The sequence below is a fragment of the Sparus aurata genome, chromosome 7, assembly GCF_900880675.1.
Source record: "Sparus aurata chromosome 7, fSpaAur1.1, whole genome shotgun sequence".
NCBI classification, from domain to species: domain Eukaryota; kingdom Metazoa; phylum Chordata; class Actinopteri; order Spariformes; family Sparidae; genus Sparus; species Sparus aurata.
Window position 1 is genome coordinate 31938774 of NC_044193.1, and position 13864 is coordinate 31952637.

The 13864-nt window shown below is 39.9% G+C and overlaps 1 protein-coding gene across 6 annotated transcripts in view; it reads left to right on the forward strand.

Moving 5' to 3' along the window:
* prkcz (protein kinase C, zeta) overlaps window positions 1-13864 on the forward strand; it is a 197049-nt gene that overhangs the window by 142190 nt on the left and 40995 nt on the right. For all 6 annotated transcript variants that reach the window (XM_030422231.1, XM_030422233.1, XM_030422237.1 and 3 more), the window contains 6 exons: window positions 1029-1126; window positions 1811-1897; window positions 4663-4798; window positions 5147-5234; window positions 5518-5637; window positions 12574-12653. In XM_030422231.1, the coding sequence (XP_030278091.1) occupies window positions 1029-1126; window positions 1811-1897; window positions 4663-4798; window positions 5147-5234; window positions 5518-5637; window positions 12574-12653 (609 nt within the window). The remainder of the gene's footprint in view (window positions 1-1028; window positions 1127-1810; window positions 1898-4662; window positions 4799-5146; window positions 5235-5517; window positions 5638-12573; window positions 12654-13864) is intronic.

Genomic DNA, 13864 nt, shown 5'->3' on the forward strand with positions numbered 1-13864 from the left:
TCCCAGCTTACTGAAAGCATGTCTCACTGAGCATGCTCAGCATGTGCTCTCATGTCCAGAGGGAGAAAACAACCATCAGTCCTCAAACTGTAGATAGAGAGTTATTAGAGCATTTCATTACTGCTGTTAACAAGAGACCACACCAGCCATGACATCCGTGAACATGTTGCCCTTCCATGACTATTTAGTAAATATAGCAACTACATTTTTCCATGGGTATTCAGTTCTCATGGGTCTCAGCTTTCAATTTGAGTTTCATGACTGGCCGTTGTTTTGGGTGGAAGTGAACTCAACCAGAAGGGGCCCGCTTTCTCTTGTTGCTTCATGCTATAGTCCTCGCAGACTGCCACACTGCAGCTCACAGTTGCATTGTGTTACGATTTTCAGGCGATACAACGATTGAAGTATCCGCTTCTCATCTGCATACTTAAGTGGAACCTGTTTCTGGCCTTATTTGTTAATTAATTGAGTAAAAATAGCCTAGTGGTATAACATATAGTGATATAACAGCGGCTATTCTGTGTCATGCAATCTTGTACATAGTCATGATGATCCTTTACATAAAAAAAAAAATCCAAGTGTCTTACTTGATTAGTTGTTTATTTATTGACCATGTTTAAAGCCATCACCACATCACTGTTGCCTCCTGGGTTATTGGTGTTGCCATTTTTGATTTTATGTTGTATATCAACTTAAACATTTCATTTCCACCCACACATCAAAAATCAAGCAAGTGAGTGTTCTAACATTACATTTTGTAAAGTGTGTCCACACCCAGGAGGTAGACAAGTGTTCTTGTTGCCCGGTTAGCTTTTGGAACGTAATTCAAGGTCCACCCTAACTGTCCAGGGAACAAGACAGTCCAGAATACTGTTAGATTGTTCTAAATACTGACTTCATGTTTGATCTGTAGCCTTGTGTGTCTCCATTTGTCTGTATACATTCAAGTGATCAGACTAATTGATTGTTAATACATTGTCTTTTGTTCATGTCTTCTCTGTGTCTTCTGTCTCTCCTCCTCTCTGCAGGATATTGACTGGGTGCAGACAGAGAAGCATGTGTTTGAGCAGGCATCCACCAATCCATTCTTAGTAGGTCTCCACTCCTGCTTCCAGACAGAAAGTCGGTAAGAGGGTGATAAGGCTGACATGTTATGAAAGCTCATACTGCACAGTTTTTAAAGCCAAGATATTTCACTTATAGCAGCATTTCAATTGAAGTACCTGACAGAACTTTTCAATGTAGCCATACTGATACTCAAATTTCTGGACTTGACAATACCAATATTCAAGGAGAAATAGGATTATGATATCAATATATCAGCTGGTATAAATACATTTTTAAATGATCCTTCAAATGTGTTTATCGGTCATTTATGACAAGCTATGTAACGCAGGCAGGACATTTTCCAGTCAAATAATATTTTCATTGCCAAATATTACATAAGAGCACTGAAACAGCAAACTATATTTTTTAAATGTTAATATTATGTTTTGTATCATAATCTCCAACAACAAGCTCCTCATATTGGTGCATGATGGAAAAAAGAGTTTCATTGACTTTTTTTCACCTTTTTTGGGTGAACTGTTTGAGTCAACAGATAACATTTGTGTTAGGACAAATGTACAGAGAGTATGACACCCTATGTTCTGTATGTGGCCTCTCTGGCTGGCCTTTTTTTAATCTAAAAAATAGTTTTTGTTTTGTTTTCAAATTTTTTAAAACAATGTCCAAACATTCTTCCACCAGCCTCTTTCAAACAGTATCAGTGGCATGCTGATGGGTTTTGTCATCATGCTCTGGTTTCTAGGTTATTTCTGGTGATTGAATATGTAAACGGCGGGGACTTGATGTTTCATATGCAGCGACAAAGGAAGCTCCCTGAAGAACATGCAAGGTAACATGCAGATGTTGAAGCATCTGTTTAAATACAGGATAATACAAATGCACCAGTCCAGAATTTAAACATGCAAATCTAGTCTCTGTGTTTCTTGTATGTGTACTACTTTTTAACATACTGTATATGAAGCTGAATGACTTTTGCTTTGACCTTTCTCAAATGCACAGACTGTATTTAGGTACTGTAGTGAGTCCTGCAGGAATAGGCAGCATGATCAGAGGAGGAAGTAGAAGTGGGTGAATTTATGATTAGATTTTGGTGGGCCCTGTCAGCTACATAGGAAACACAACCATTCAATTGGCAACTATTTTGGGTTGGACTGACTGAACCTCCTCCAGATGGTTTTTTTTGTATGGCACATGATAGTGTTATGTGAAATACAGGGTGTGAGTAGGTTTGTCTTTTGGTCAGGAAAAACTTCAGTTTCATAAAAGCATCCTGTGTTTTGTGGTGTAGGACAGTTGTGAGTGTGTGTGCTTGGTTGAAGATGCTTGAAATCTTCCTCAACAATATACTTGGTATAAGCACTCCTCACAAACATGTGCTTAATAGAATGCTTTAGCAGCTCTACAACAGCGTAGAAACACTGCCAAAACCCAACTGAACACTCTTTTTTCCTCCCTCTGAGAAATATAATGATCACCCATAATTCATTGTGCCTGTCTACTTGCGGGGCACTCCAACTGCGGCTCTGATAAATGCTGGATCAAAGGCTGCCTAATTTAGAGAGGCACCGTAAAGGCCCCTATCGGCCCCTGCAATCTGTATTCTAGAGACAGTGGCTGTACATATGCAAAGCAGCATGTTAATCACTTATAATGATTGTACATATTCATGAGCAGCGCTCTTAGATAGAGCCCTGCCGCATTCCCCCACGCTGTGGGGGAGGCGGGCCGGTGGGCGATGGATGGTGCTGCTGATAGGACACGTCTTCTATCAGTCTGATGCCAGCTATGAAACAACCTTGTACAATAGAGGTTGTCACAGTGAAAACGTGGGGGAGCGATGTGGGATTTGTGATCTTTCTGTCAAACATCTCTCCAGTACAGTCTTTCCCTCACTGTTTGACAATCATGGTTTTACAGCAGGCAGACAGAGAAGCTTGTCAGTGTTAATGAAGGCTTATCTCCTAGACCCAGAATGCACACAACCTACACATGCTACTGACTCACCAAAGACGCACACCAAGTATATTCAATCATGGTTAAAACTGTAGTGTTTTAAGAATAATATTATATATTAAAATGTGTATTTTCTCCATAATAAGTATAACACATTAATCTAAGTAACCTAAAGTTCTTCATACCTCAAAACTCAGTGATCAGTTAGAAATAACTAAATGTGCTGCATGAATATTATAAGCCCTTTTTTTTGTCTGTATTTGGATTAAGTGCGTAGTCCAGGGTTTCCAACACTAACAAGCCTTCAGCCAGATAATCGCCCACTCGACATTGTGCGTAATGTCTCTTCAGTAGCAGGCTCACCATGTAAAGTTTGGCCCAATCTCAGTTTCCACACTCAAGGACTCAAGTTGTTTGAAGCTCCTTCCTGGTATGACCTCGAGGACTGTCAAATTGCCTAATGCATGATGGCTGACACTTTGAGTCGTTTAAGGCCACTTTCTGTAAGTCTGCATTTCTACTGACTCAACTGAGTGAATTACCCATCGCTAATATTGTTGTGGCTTCAAATGTGGCTAACTCAAAAAAACAAACAATGAACCAGAAAATTGTGTTCTTGAATATGTTGAAAATGTCTTCAATACTGTTAATTTCATAATTGAATATGCAACATTTATTCATAATATTTATTAGTAAAACAAACATTTTCTAAATCACTATCTTAGAACAATTTTTTTCTCCTGGGACTGATTCTCTACTTAACTTACTCAAAGAAAGTAATGAGCTTTTGAATATTATGGAGCTTTTTTCCAAAAACCTCTGAATAGGTTTCTCATTGTGTATATATGTACTCTGTTTTTTGTTATTATTATTATTATTATTAGTATTATTATTATTATTATTATATATTTTGAAACGTGAAAAGTAAAAAGTTCAGAGGCCTAAGGTGAAACTAAACTACTTGTTTCAGTTTCTTGCAGCCTCTACTCACTCAAACACTAACCAGATAGCATCAGTTAAATCCATGAGGGTTCTGGGCTTAGGGCATCATGGGTCGGTTTAGATTGGGCTATTGACATAAGTGTGGTAGTAGCGTAAATAGAAAACAAGTGGGATCATTACTTTCCTAGCATGTTTGTTCTCAGAGGATCATTGGTGATGTGTCTTGTCAGATCAGAAGATATCCTGACATTTTGTCTTGAGGGTGGCACAAGAGCAACACTCATAGAGATCAGAGTGGAAAGAGTTCATCCTCTCAGGGCATGGAGGTACTCAGGAACCATGTTCTCTGTTATGCCTCACACAACCTTTTCACAAACTACTCCTTGAGGAATGTTTTCTTTTCCCCTTTTTTATCATTTGTTCTGCAGAATTTCCTCTGAGTCTTTCGGTCTTTGGAGAATAGGTTTCATTCATTCGATTTTATTGTTATTTTTTTTTTCTAATTTATTCAAATAAAGTTATATTATTGTTCCTTTTCAGCGAGGTTGCATTACTCAGTTCATACACTGTTGAACCTATTGTTATGACTGGCTAATGAACACATGAGACAAACACAACTATCAGGAGCTAAAGGTTAAGATTTATTTTGTATGAGCGGAAATCTTCAGACACATCAGTCTCTGTATTTCTTTCCTACAGATTTTATGCTGCTGAAATATGCATTGCTCTAAACTTCCTGCATGAAAAGGGCATCATCTACCGTGATCTGAAGCTGGACAATGTTCTCTTGGACCATGAAGGACACATCAAGCTCACAGACTATGGCATGTGCAAAGTAAGACATTTTTGCAGTGGACTGCATGGACTGCTGGCACAGGCTCATCAATATTGCAGTAGATCTGTATTGACTGGAAGTACTAACAGGGCCTCTGTCTTTTTTCTTTTCTTTTTAGTCTAAATTTCATGTTCTCACAGATATCATATCTTCCACACTGCCTCTTATATCTTCACTGGTGACGCTTTTGCACTTTCTATTTCCTTTCACCATCTCAGTCCTATTCTTCTCATTGCTCTTCCTTCTTCTTCTTTTTACTCTGTTGTCTTCCTTCTTCCCCTTCTCCCTCACCTGCTTCATCTTCTTCATCTTCCCCTTTTAAACTTCTTCATCTTCTTCTTCCCTCAGGAGGGTATCAGACCAGGTGACACAACTAGTACATTCTGTGGAACACCCAACTACATTGCACCTGAGATCCTTCGAGGAGAGGACTACGGTGAGCACAGGAGACAGCCTGGAATAAGTTTATATGTAAAAGCTGATCCCAACAACCATATCTTAGTTTTGAAGATAATGATGATACTTAACATTTTAAGGAAAAGGCTTTAACTAAAGGAAAGACTAAAATCACGCACCTTACCACAAGGTGTTTGTCCAAATAGGTCTAAGTCTTGGATTTAAGGAATCTAGAAACATTCCTGCTAATACCATGTATTTTCATGACACTTAAACAGTATATCTAAAGGAATAGCTTGTTTTGTTGTTTTGTGCTCTTCCAGGCTTCAGTGTGGACTGGTGGGCTTTGGGTGTGCTGATGTTTGAGATGATGGCTGGGAGGTCCCCATTTGACATTATCACCGACAATCCTGACATGAACACAGAGGAGTACCTCTTTCAAGGTCTGTGTTTAAACGTGCAATGTACTGCAATTTTACTTACTGCCAAAGGGGTTTTAGTGGCACTAGTGTCCTAGGAGAAGGGCTTTGAGCTAGGAAAGACCAGTTGTTAGTTTGGAACCCAGATATTTGACAGTTGTGACATTTGCACTTGAGGTATACCAACAAGGTTTTTGTTTGTAGTTTTTCTATAAGGTTAAGGTTATAAGATTTTCAGTTCTGAGGTAATGGTCGGGTCTGAAACAAATGTCGACATTGAAAGGATTCATTTTCTGGGTTTTTTAAAGTTGGGTAGACATCTGGCCAGCCAAAATGGAAACCTTCTATTACGTATTCAATTTCTGTGAAGTTATATAAAAATTTGACCATTAATCTCCAAAATGCAAAAATGTTGGTCAAGGACAACTGTTGCCAGAGAAAATATTCAAATAATCACTTTCATTGTCTGGGAAACAGAGATATCCATACCAAATCTCATGGCATTGTGTTTGACAGACACATAAACTGATGGACTAACACACAGACATTGTCAAGAATGTACAGCCATGCTAGCAGCTCTGCTAGGTTGATCTCTGGGCTAAATGCAAACATCAGAGAGCTAACATGTGAACAATAAAGTCACGTTTAGTTACTAAAGGTGAAAACCCCCAATTTAGTGTAATTCTGCTTCATAATAAAAGCTTTTAACTCACTCAATGACTGAGGCAATTTTGTTAGCGGGTATTCTTTGATAGTACTGCAGGGATCATGACAAGTGCATCACTGGTAAGACACACTTTCAAGCACATGGCCCAGTTGTGGTGGAAATGGAAATCCCTGCCGTGCTGAGTCAAACCCAGTGGAGCCAGGCTGGAAAATGTAATGGAAAAACTGCAATAGTGGAAAATATAGTGAATTCGCCATGTTGTGATGCTGTCCAAGTGTATAGTGAGATTTATTACACACTATAGCTTTGAATCAAAGTATACCACAATGCAGTGTGAAATCCATCATGCATTGCGCTGGAGAAAAACAAAACAAAAAAACACCTGATTGGTTTCGAGAATTTTTTTTTATTTGACCGATGAGCTCACTGTATAATGGCCATTTAGCTGTAACTTAGCTAAGCTGTATTGATCCATCGTTGGTTGCTTTGTTACGTTGGCTGTCAACGTAAATTGCAATTGGCAAAATAAACAATTTACCATACAGATAAGCCTTTTTGCTGCACTAGCTCTAGCACTCTGCCTGCATTAGCAAGCCTGCTCATATAAGATAATATATTATTATAATATAATCGTATGCCTTGTAGTATTGTTATCTTTGATTCTGGACTTTGTGTTTGACTCTGTTGTGATCGTGCTAAGCTAATGTTAGCTCGTCATGCACACACTTGGTGCTGAGGGGAAGTGTAAGGGAGGTCCTCGGGAGCACACATTAGGATCCAAAATGTACTATATAAAAATCACTCTAATGATTGTTATAGGCTGGCAAGAAATATGGAGGATGTTTCATTCAAGCTACATTACAAGCCATTCACACATTGGCAATATAAAGTGGTTAATATATGTAAATTCACAGTCTTGCTTGGTAACTTTAAGGTACAGGAAGTATAGAAGAACAGCAGGAACTCAAGGGTGAGTAGTGTGAGCATATGGCAGGCTGTTTTAGTTGCCATTTAAATAAAAACATGTTAATTTAACCCTACGTGACGCATTCATGATATTCTGGTAGCGGGAAAAACAGATTCTATTGGAATAACAATCAGCTGTGGGCTGTAAAGGATTTATTCCAGTGTTAAATCCAGGCTTTTATGGTATGCTTCAATAAAATGGAGGAATCTCAAAAACAGGGCTAATTTTACATCTCTCTAATGTCAGTTAGTTGTAGTTTGCTGTAGCCTCTCACTGCACTCTTGTTTTGTTTCATTCAGTCACATCTCTTGGCATTTGAATAAACTTATTTCATATTGACATATTTACATTAGTGAGTGATATACAGTAGGTTGAAAGCCTTATAGGGCCAAGTGAAATAACAGTTGGAGAGCATAAATTCATACTGTTTATTTTGTTATTTCCTGATCATGTATTTATTGCCACCTTTGTTCCATCTTATAAATACAAGTCAGTAATTTGTGTGTTTCAAATTCAGTTGACAGAGTAGTTTTCATCAGACTGTTGGGCTGATTAAACTTTTTCAACCCCAATGGACTAATATGAAAATGTCGTGGTGGTTGGCAGAAACAAGAGGTTTTTTTTCTTTTGTCTTTAAAAAGATTGCAATACATTGGACATGCATGCTACCACCCAAAAGTTGACCCAATGCCATACATTATGTGTGTGAGCCAGAAATAGGTAAATATTTGAAAATTCATGTAAAGATAAACTGCTGCATGCACATGCTGAATCCCTGCTCCCCCGCCCTTCAGGAACTGTGGAAAATCTGGCAGTACATTATGGCTTCTATTACAGGTTAGGGTCCACGTGTGGAACAGTTCAGCCTTTTCTCCATTCGTCTGCTTCATTTGGCAGGTACTAGCATTTTCATTTGAACTGATATGGCGCCAAATAACCACACTGAGGCACCTGAAAATACATGTCTCTACTTTCCACCAGTCAAGCTGCGAAGTAACTGTTAATGTTCGGAAATATCTCCCAATTGTACCCATTTATGAGCATGTTTTCTGCTGCTGGAACATTGTTTAAAATGTATTATTTTAATGGTATAAGGAGTTGGGTGTAGAAATATGATGGTCAGCATCGATGATGATTGAAAGCCTCACATAACAAAATGAGCTGAGGGAAAAGAACAGCGTCAGGACTAATGCTTACATTTGTACATCTTTTCATTTGCTGCAACCCTTTTTGTCAAGCATTGACTGCAATGATGAATAGATGTAGTATGTGACATCACCTGTCACCACCATCAAGACCATCTTTCCAATGTGGGGCTGTTGAAACTTCAGTTCCTTTTCTCTGTTTGCTGCTCTCGTGACCACTTACTGTAGCCAGATAAATGTAATCTAACTGTATGCTTCAATATCCTCTAAATGTAACAATATTTTTTAGCTATACCCCGATACAAACATAAGAACATTCAAATGAAGCACTGAAAGTTATTCCTGCAAAGAGATAATGTATTTGCCCTTAACATTTCATCACCTACAACAAGCATCTGTCGGTCATTAAATGACCTGCAACACACACACTTGGAGCATGTAATGCATGTCATGCGTGTTATAGCAGTTTCTATACCACTTGCTTCTTGAATTTTCCCAAGCTACTGTAATTGATATAATACTCAACGGTGCGTCACGTGTGTGATAGGAAATTAGATCTCTGCAAATATACTGAATATGTGAAAATCCAGCCTGCTCTCTTGTCCAGTATGTCAAATACAGCAGTCTGGTCAGTGGCTCAGCACTTAAGCTGTGATGCAAGGGTGCCCCTTTAGCATAGAAATATGAAGAGCAAGAAAAGTCCAAATTGGGAGGTGGTTGATAGGTGGTTGTTGTGGTTGTGTGGTCAAACAGAGGACTTCCACCAAGGAGACCAAAGTTTAAGTCATGTGTAACCAAAAGTCAAAGTTGACTTGTTTTTAACTCATGTTATGGAGTTACACAATGTAAATTAGTGAGTTAACTGAATGTACATAATTATTTTAAACCAAACCACATTGTTTTCCTAAACCTCATCAAGTTATTTATCTGCCTAAACCCTTTACTGTCTGAAACTTATAGTCTGTGAAATGTTTGTCAGCAAGCCTAACTTTGATAGTTATCATTACATATTTAATATTGCCAACTTGACTATGAAGCCCTGCATCTGCAAAAATGATGCTAGAGTGTTATAGTTAGATGTTTAGAGGGCCACTGACCAAAACTGCAAGTTTCAAGAACATATAAAAGAAAATCTCTTCAAATCTACACAAAGCAGTGTGTAAGTGGGAGAGCCACACAAATGATTCTAAATGGCACCCATGGACATTACATTAAGGCTGAAGCATACTGTACTTCCTCTGGCTGGATACAGGCAAACATGAAGGGTCATTTGGGGTGATTAGCATGGATGATTCTTTTATACCTTAACAAATTTTAAGCGTAATATCTTTTATTTTCCTGAAGCTTTTTAGAAGCCTAGGTTGATGCAATGCATTCTTGAAATTTGTGAGGCATGCTAGTCTACTCATCTACATGCTTCTGTGACCAACAGTTACCTATAACACCCTTTTCTGTGCAGACCTGCAGAGATATCCATGTGAATCTTTGAAAAACTACAATTTTAATGGTACATGTAGATGGAGTCGACTGTAGCATTGGCCTGGTGCTTTGCAATGGGCTGCTGTACATTAAGGCAGGAACACACCAGCCCAACCGTTGGACGTCTGAAGCGTTTGGAGAGACTCGGACGAGGTCGGGAACACATATGTTTGGTGTGTTCGGCTCTGTCGGAAGCTTTCGGAGCCGCGCGGATGTTGTCGGATCCGACTGAGCATGCGAAGTCTGAGGAGGAGGGCCGTCGGACGTCTGAGCCATTGGATTCTCTGATTGGTTGTGTGCCAGCTGAATGGCCGTTCTGATTGGCGGTGTGCTGGCGAATCAGCGCGGTGTGTGGGAGGGGCGGAATACTGTGTGTGCATTGTTTTTCTATGCACTCCGTTCCGTCATTCCCCGTTTTCATGTTTTGCAGTAGTGGCACCAGACTAGTTGTTACGTCCGTTCAGGACGAATTAATTTGTGTAAGTTTGGTAATGCCTTGCTGCATGTTTAGTATGCAGCTGTTTTTTATCGGAAATAGTTAAGTTTCGTTTTGATCGAAAGTAAAGAGAGTTGCGTGCATAAGGTTCTCGTTTACAACTCACAACACAAGCGCCACCCGCTTATTGCATCTCGCGCAAGCGCAGAACGTACACGCTACTGTGGCATAGGCAGCACGTCGAAGCGGTGTGTTCATGCAACTTTTCTGCCGATCGGGTCAGACAAGAGGCAACGGTGTGGTCGGAGAGTGGTCGGATAAGGCAGTTGGACGTCTGGGCGGTGTGTGGGGGCCTTTAAAGTCACTAAACTCAAATATTAAAATAAGTGGGATGACTTAAAATACCAGAACTTATCCCAATAATGAGTAAAGTAGCCGTAAGTAATATTGCAGAGCCAACCTACACAACATAAATGTAAAAATGCATCAATGCCAACTTTTCGGACCAAAGAAAAAAAAAAATGTGGGTGTGATCGCACCCTCTAGGTAGAGGAACCTCTGTAATGTCAGTCCTTCTATTTGCATTTGTGTTTCCTCGAGCCATATGGTACTCTTACATAGCACGCCCAATTCCCACCTCCTCCCTCCCTCTCTCACACAGCCACCCACACAGTCCTCCAAGATAGAAATTCCTCCATACTACAGTAGCCTTGTGTGACGCATTATGTCTCTGCTGTGACTGTCAGGAGCATAGCGTGGCACCACAGCTAGCATCTGTCACCAGTACCATCCTCCTGGCGGTCTTACCGGTAGAGCAGTGGGTTCCTGGATGAATGCCTGCCAATGGAAACTAACCCTTTCACTATGGGAGCCACACAGCCATATGCCACCTAGCAAGAACCTGTGCCAGGCCCGACTTTAGGTTTCATACCAAGATCAGAGTTTTAGACAGACAGACAGACAGCTGGCAAACATTTGATTCAGTGAGGGAACCATACCATACCATTGGTATTCACATTAAAACCTCTACAATTTAACAAATATAGTGTGGAAACTGGTTTGAGATGCTCTAATGGAAACAGTTTTAGAATTACCTCTGAGGGATAAAGATTGTTCTTGACCTTGGCAACAGTAGCTTGAGAAAAAAATACTAGCTTTTTCCAGAGCTTTCAAGCATATCTCACAGAATAATACTGATTTATCTGTGATGAGCCATGTCAATGCTTGGGATTGGACTGCCTTCTCATCTGACCATGTTGTACCAATATCTAATGTTTATTCAGTTGTAAAGTTGAAGAGTGCACAGAGGAGTGCGTGCCACATGACCATGCTTAGATGTAGGTAGGGAGGGTGAGCCTTGATTAAATTAAAAGGGACTTTTGGGCCTTGGTGGAGGTATGCGCTCTACTGAGTGCCATTCTAGTTTTCCCGTTGTATTTTGAGAGGGTATGTTTTTAACGATTTAAGATGAGCCACAGATGGGGGACATTATTTACTGCTTTATTGTGATCAAACAAAAGAAAGTAGCGGTAATTTGCCTTGTAGTGTAAAATAACTAGTCTCCTGTCCTCCTCAAGACTTTAAGTTTTCAGCTTTACTGATACATACATATATAACTGTATATGTTTGATTTCATTTTATATGTTATCCAATTCTATCCCAAACTATATAAATGTTCTATGTGCGTGTCATTTTGTTGAGCACCGTGTGTTATAAAATTACAAATAAATGACCTTGATACCATTTCACAAATAACGTGCCTATGGCTGCAATCATTACCCAGAGATGAGCAGTATTTAGAGAGGGCGGTTCTGGTGTTGTTTTGGCACTGCAGCCACTTGGTTTATTCTACAACATTAGGTTTGGATTGGAGTAGCCACGTCTGCATGCAAGCACATATTGGTCACATTACCTTGAGTCGTGATTGAAAGGGAAACAGCTCTGGTCACCTCAGCGTGAAGCACCAATCTGTGAAGCAGCGCTACATCCTTGGATTTGGGTTTTGAGGGATAAACTAAATCTCAGAATGTTTTTATTCTCATTAGTGTGACATTGTTGAGCTGTGAGAGTCTCAAGGCTGTGTGTAGACCATCAAAAGCAAGAGAAAAGAACAGAATAGTGTCCTCTGTATCTCCTCCCCTCCTTTGACTCCCACGCAGCAGACATGGTCACCCACAGGCAGGTTGGACTGTGAATCATCCTCCTCCCTACTCACGCTTATCCTTTTCTCTTCTCTCTTCCTCTCTCTTCTCTTTTTTGCCAACAGTTATTCTTGAGAAGCCTATTCGCATCCCAAGGTCTCTGTCAGTGAAAGCTGCCAGCGTGCTCAAGAGCTTTCTAAACAAGGTGAGAGCCATGCACTCCCCATCAACCCTCCATCTCTTGATGCGTGAACACTGCTGCTCAGTCACATTACTGTGTGTGGGACCATGGCCAAGAACTTTGGTTTTGTTATGTTTATTTGGCTCCAACTGCCTGAGTGTATGTCTTACAATAAAGTGAAACTTTTCATAATCAGAGTAAGCTAGAAGGACTTAGGATGGGGTGCAGTTTGAATCTACAATTTACTGTGATGGAATCCATGCCAATATTTTTGTGTGTTTCAGCCATACAGTCAGTGGTACACAGAGTGTCTCAACCTAAAGGACCACTTTTATAAAATCTGTGCTTAAGTTCAATATATATTCCTGAAAATAGAAGTAATTCCATTTTCAACAGTTTAGTATTTTTTTGTCAAAGCATTGTTGGCTTTGGTGTTTTTTTTTGGCCTTTTATGGCTTTATTGATAGAACAGCTGAAGATATAACAGGAAACAGGGAGAGAGAGAGGGGGAGTGACACGCAGCAAAGGGACCCAGGCCGGGGGTCGAACCCGGGTCCGCTGCAGTGCCTCGGCACATGGGATGCACGCTCTACCCACTGAGCTAAACGGTGCCCCGGCTTTGGTGTTTTAAAAGGATTTGTTGACAAAAGAATAAACATGGCATGCACACCAGAGTTATCCTTCACTCAGGCAGGGTTAAAGTTTAAAGTCAGTTTTTGTACCTTAGCTAAATTAACGGGATACACAGCATGCTTTTTTTCTGCTCCTAATGGCTGATACGAAGAAGATATCCAATCATTTCACATTTTTGTATTTAAGTTAGCAGCAGAACCTGTAGGTTATGCACACCTGAAGGTAAGAAAGGCTCACATGTAGTGTGCAAAGATGGATGATGTAATGATATTGCTTCTTGTTCTACAACCATATACCCACTTTAGAGGTCAGCAGCAGAAGTGATTTGTAGTCAAATAAATACAACTTGTAAAAACACTGGTGTGGCCCATCAATTTAAGAAATATAGTGATCTTTTCTAAATGTCGGTGTGTATAATTTACACAGTCATACAGTATTTAGATTTAGTTTTTGGTGTTTGTTTCTGCATTTTAAAAACTGGTTTCACATGTGTGATGTCCTAGTGTCGCTCTGATGCAAGAGGGTGCCTCTGTTCATGCTAACAGCCTTGCAGCTTTTCACATGGCACAACATTTTCCACATGGCAATTGCTTCACTCTCTT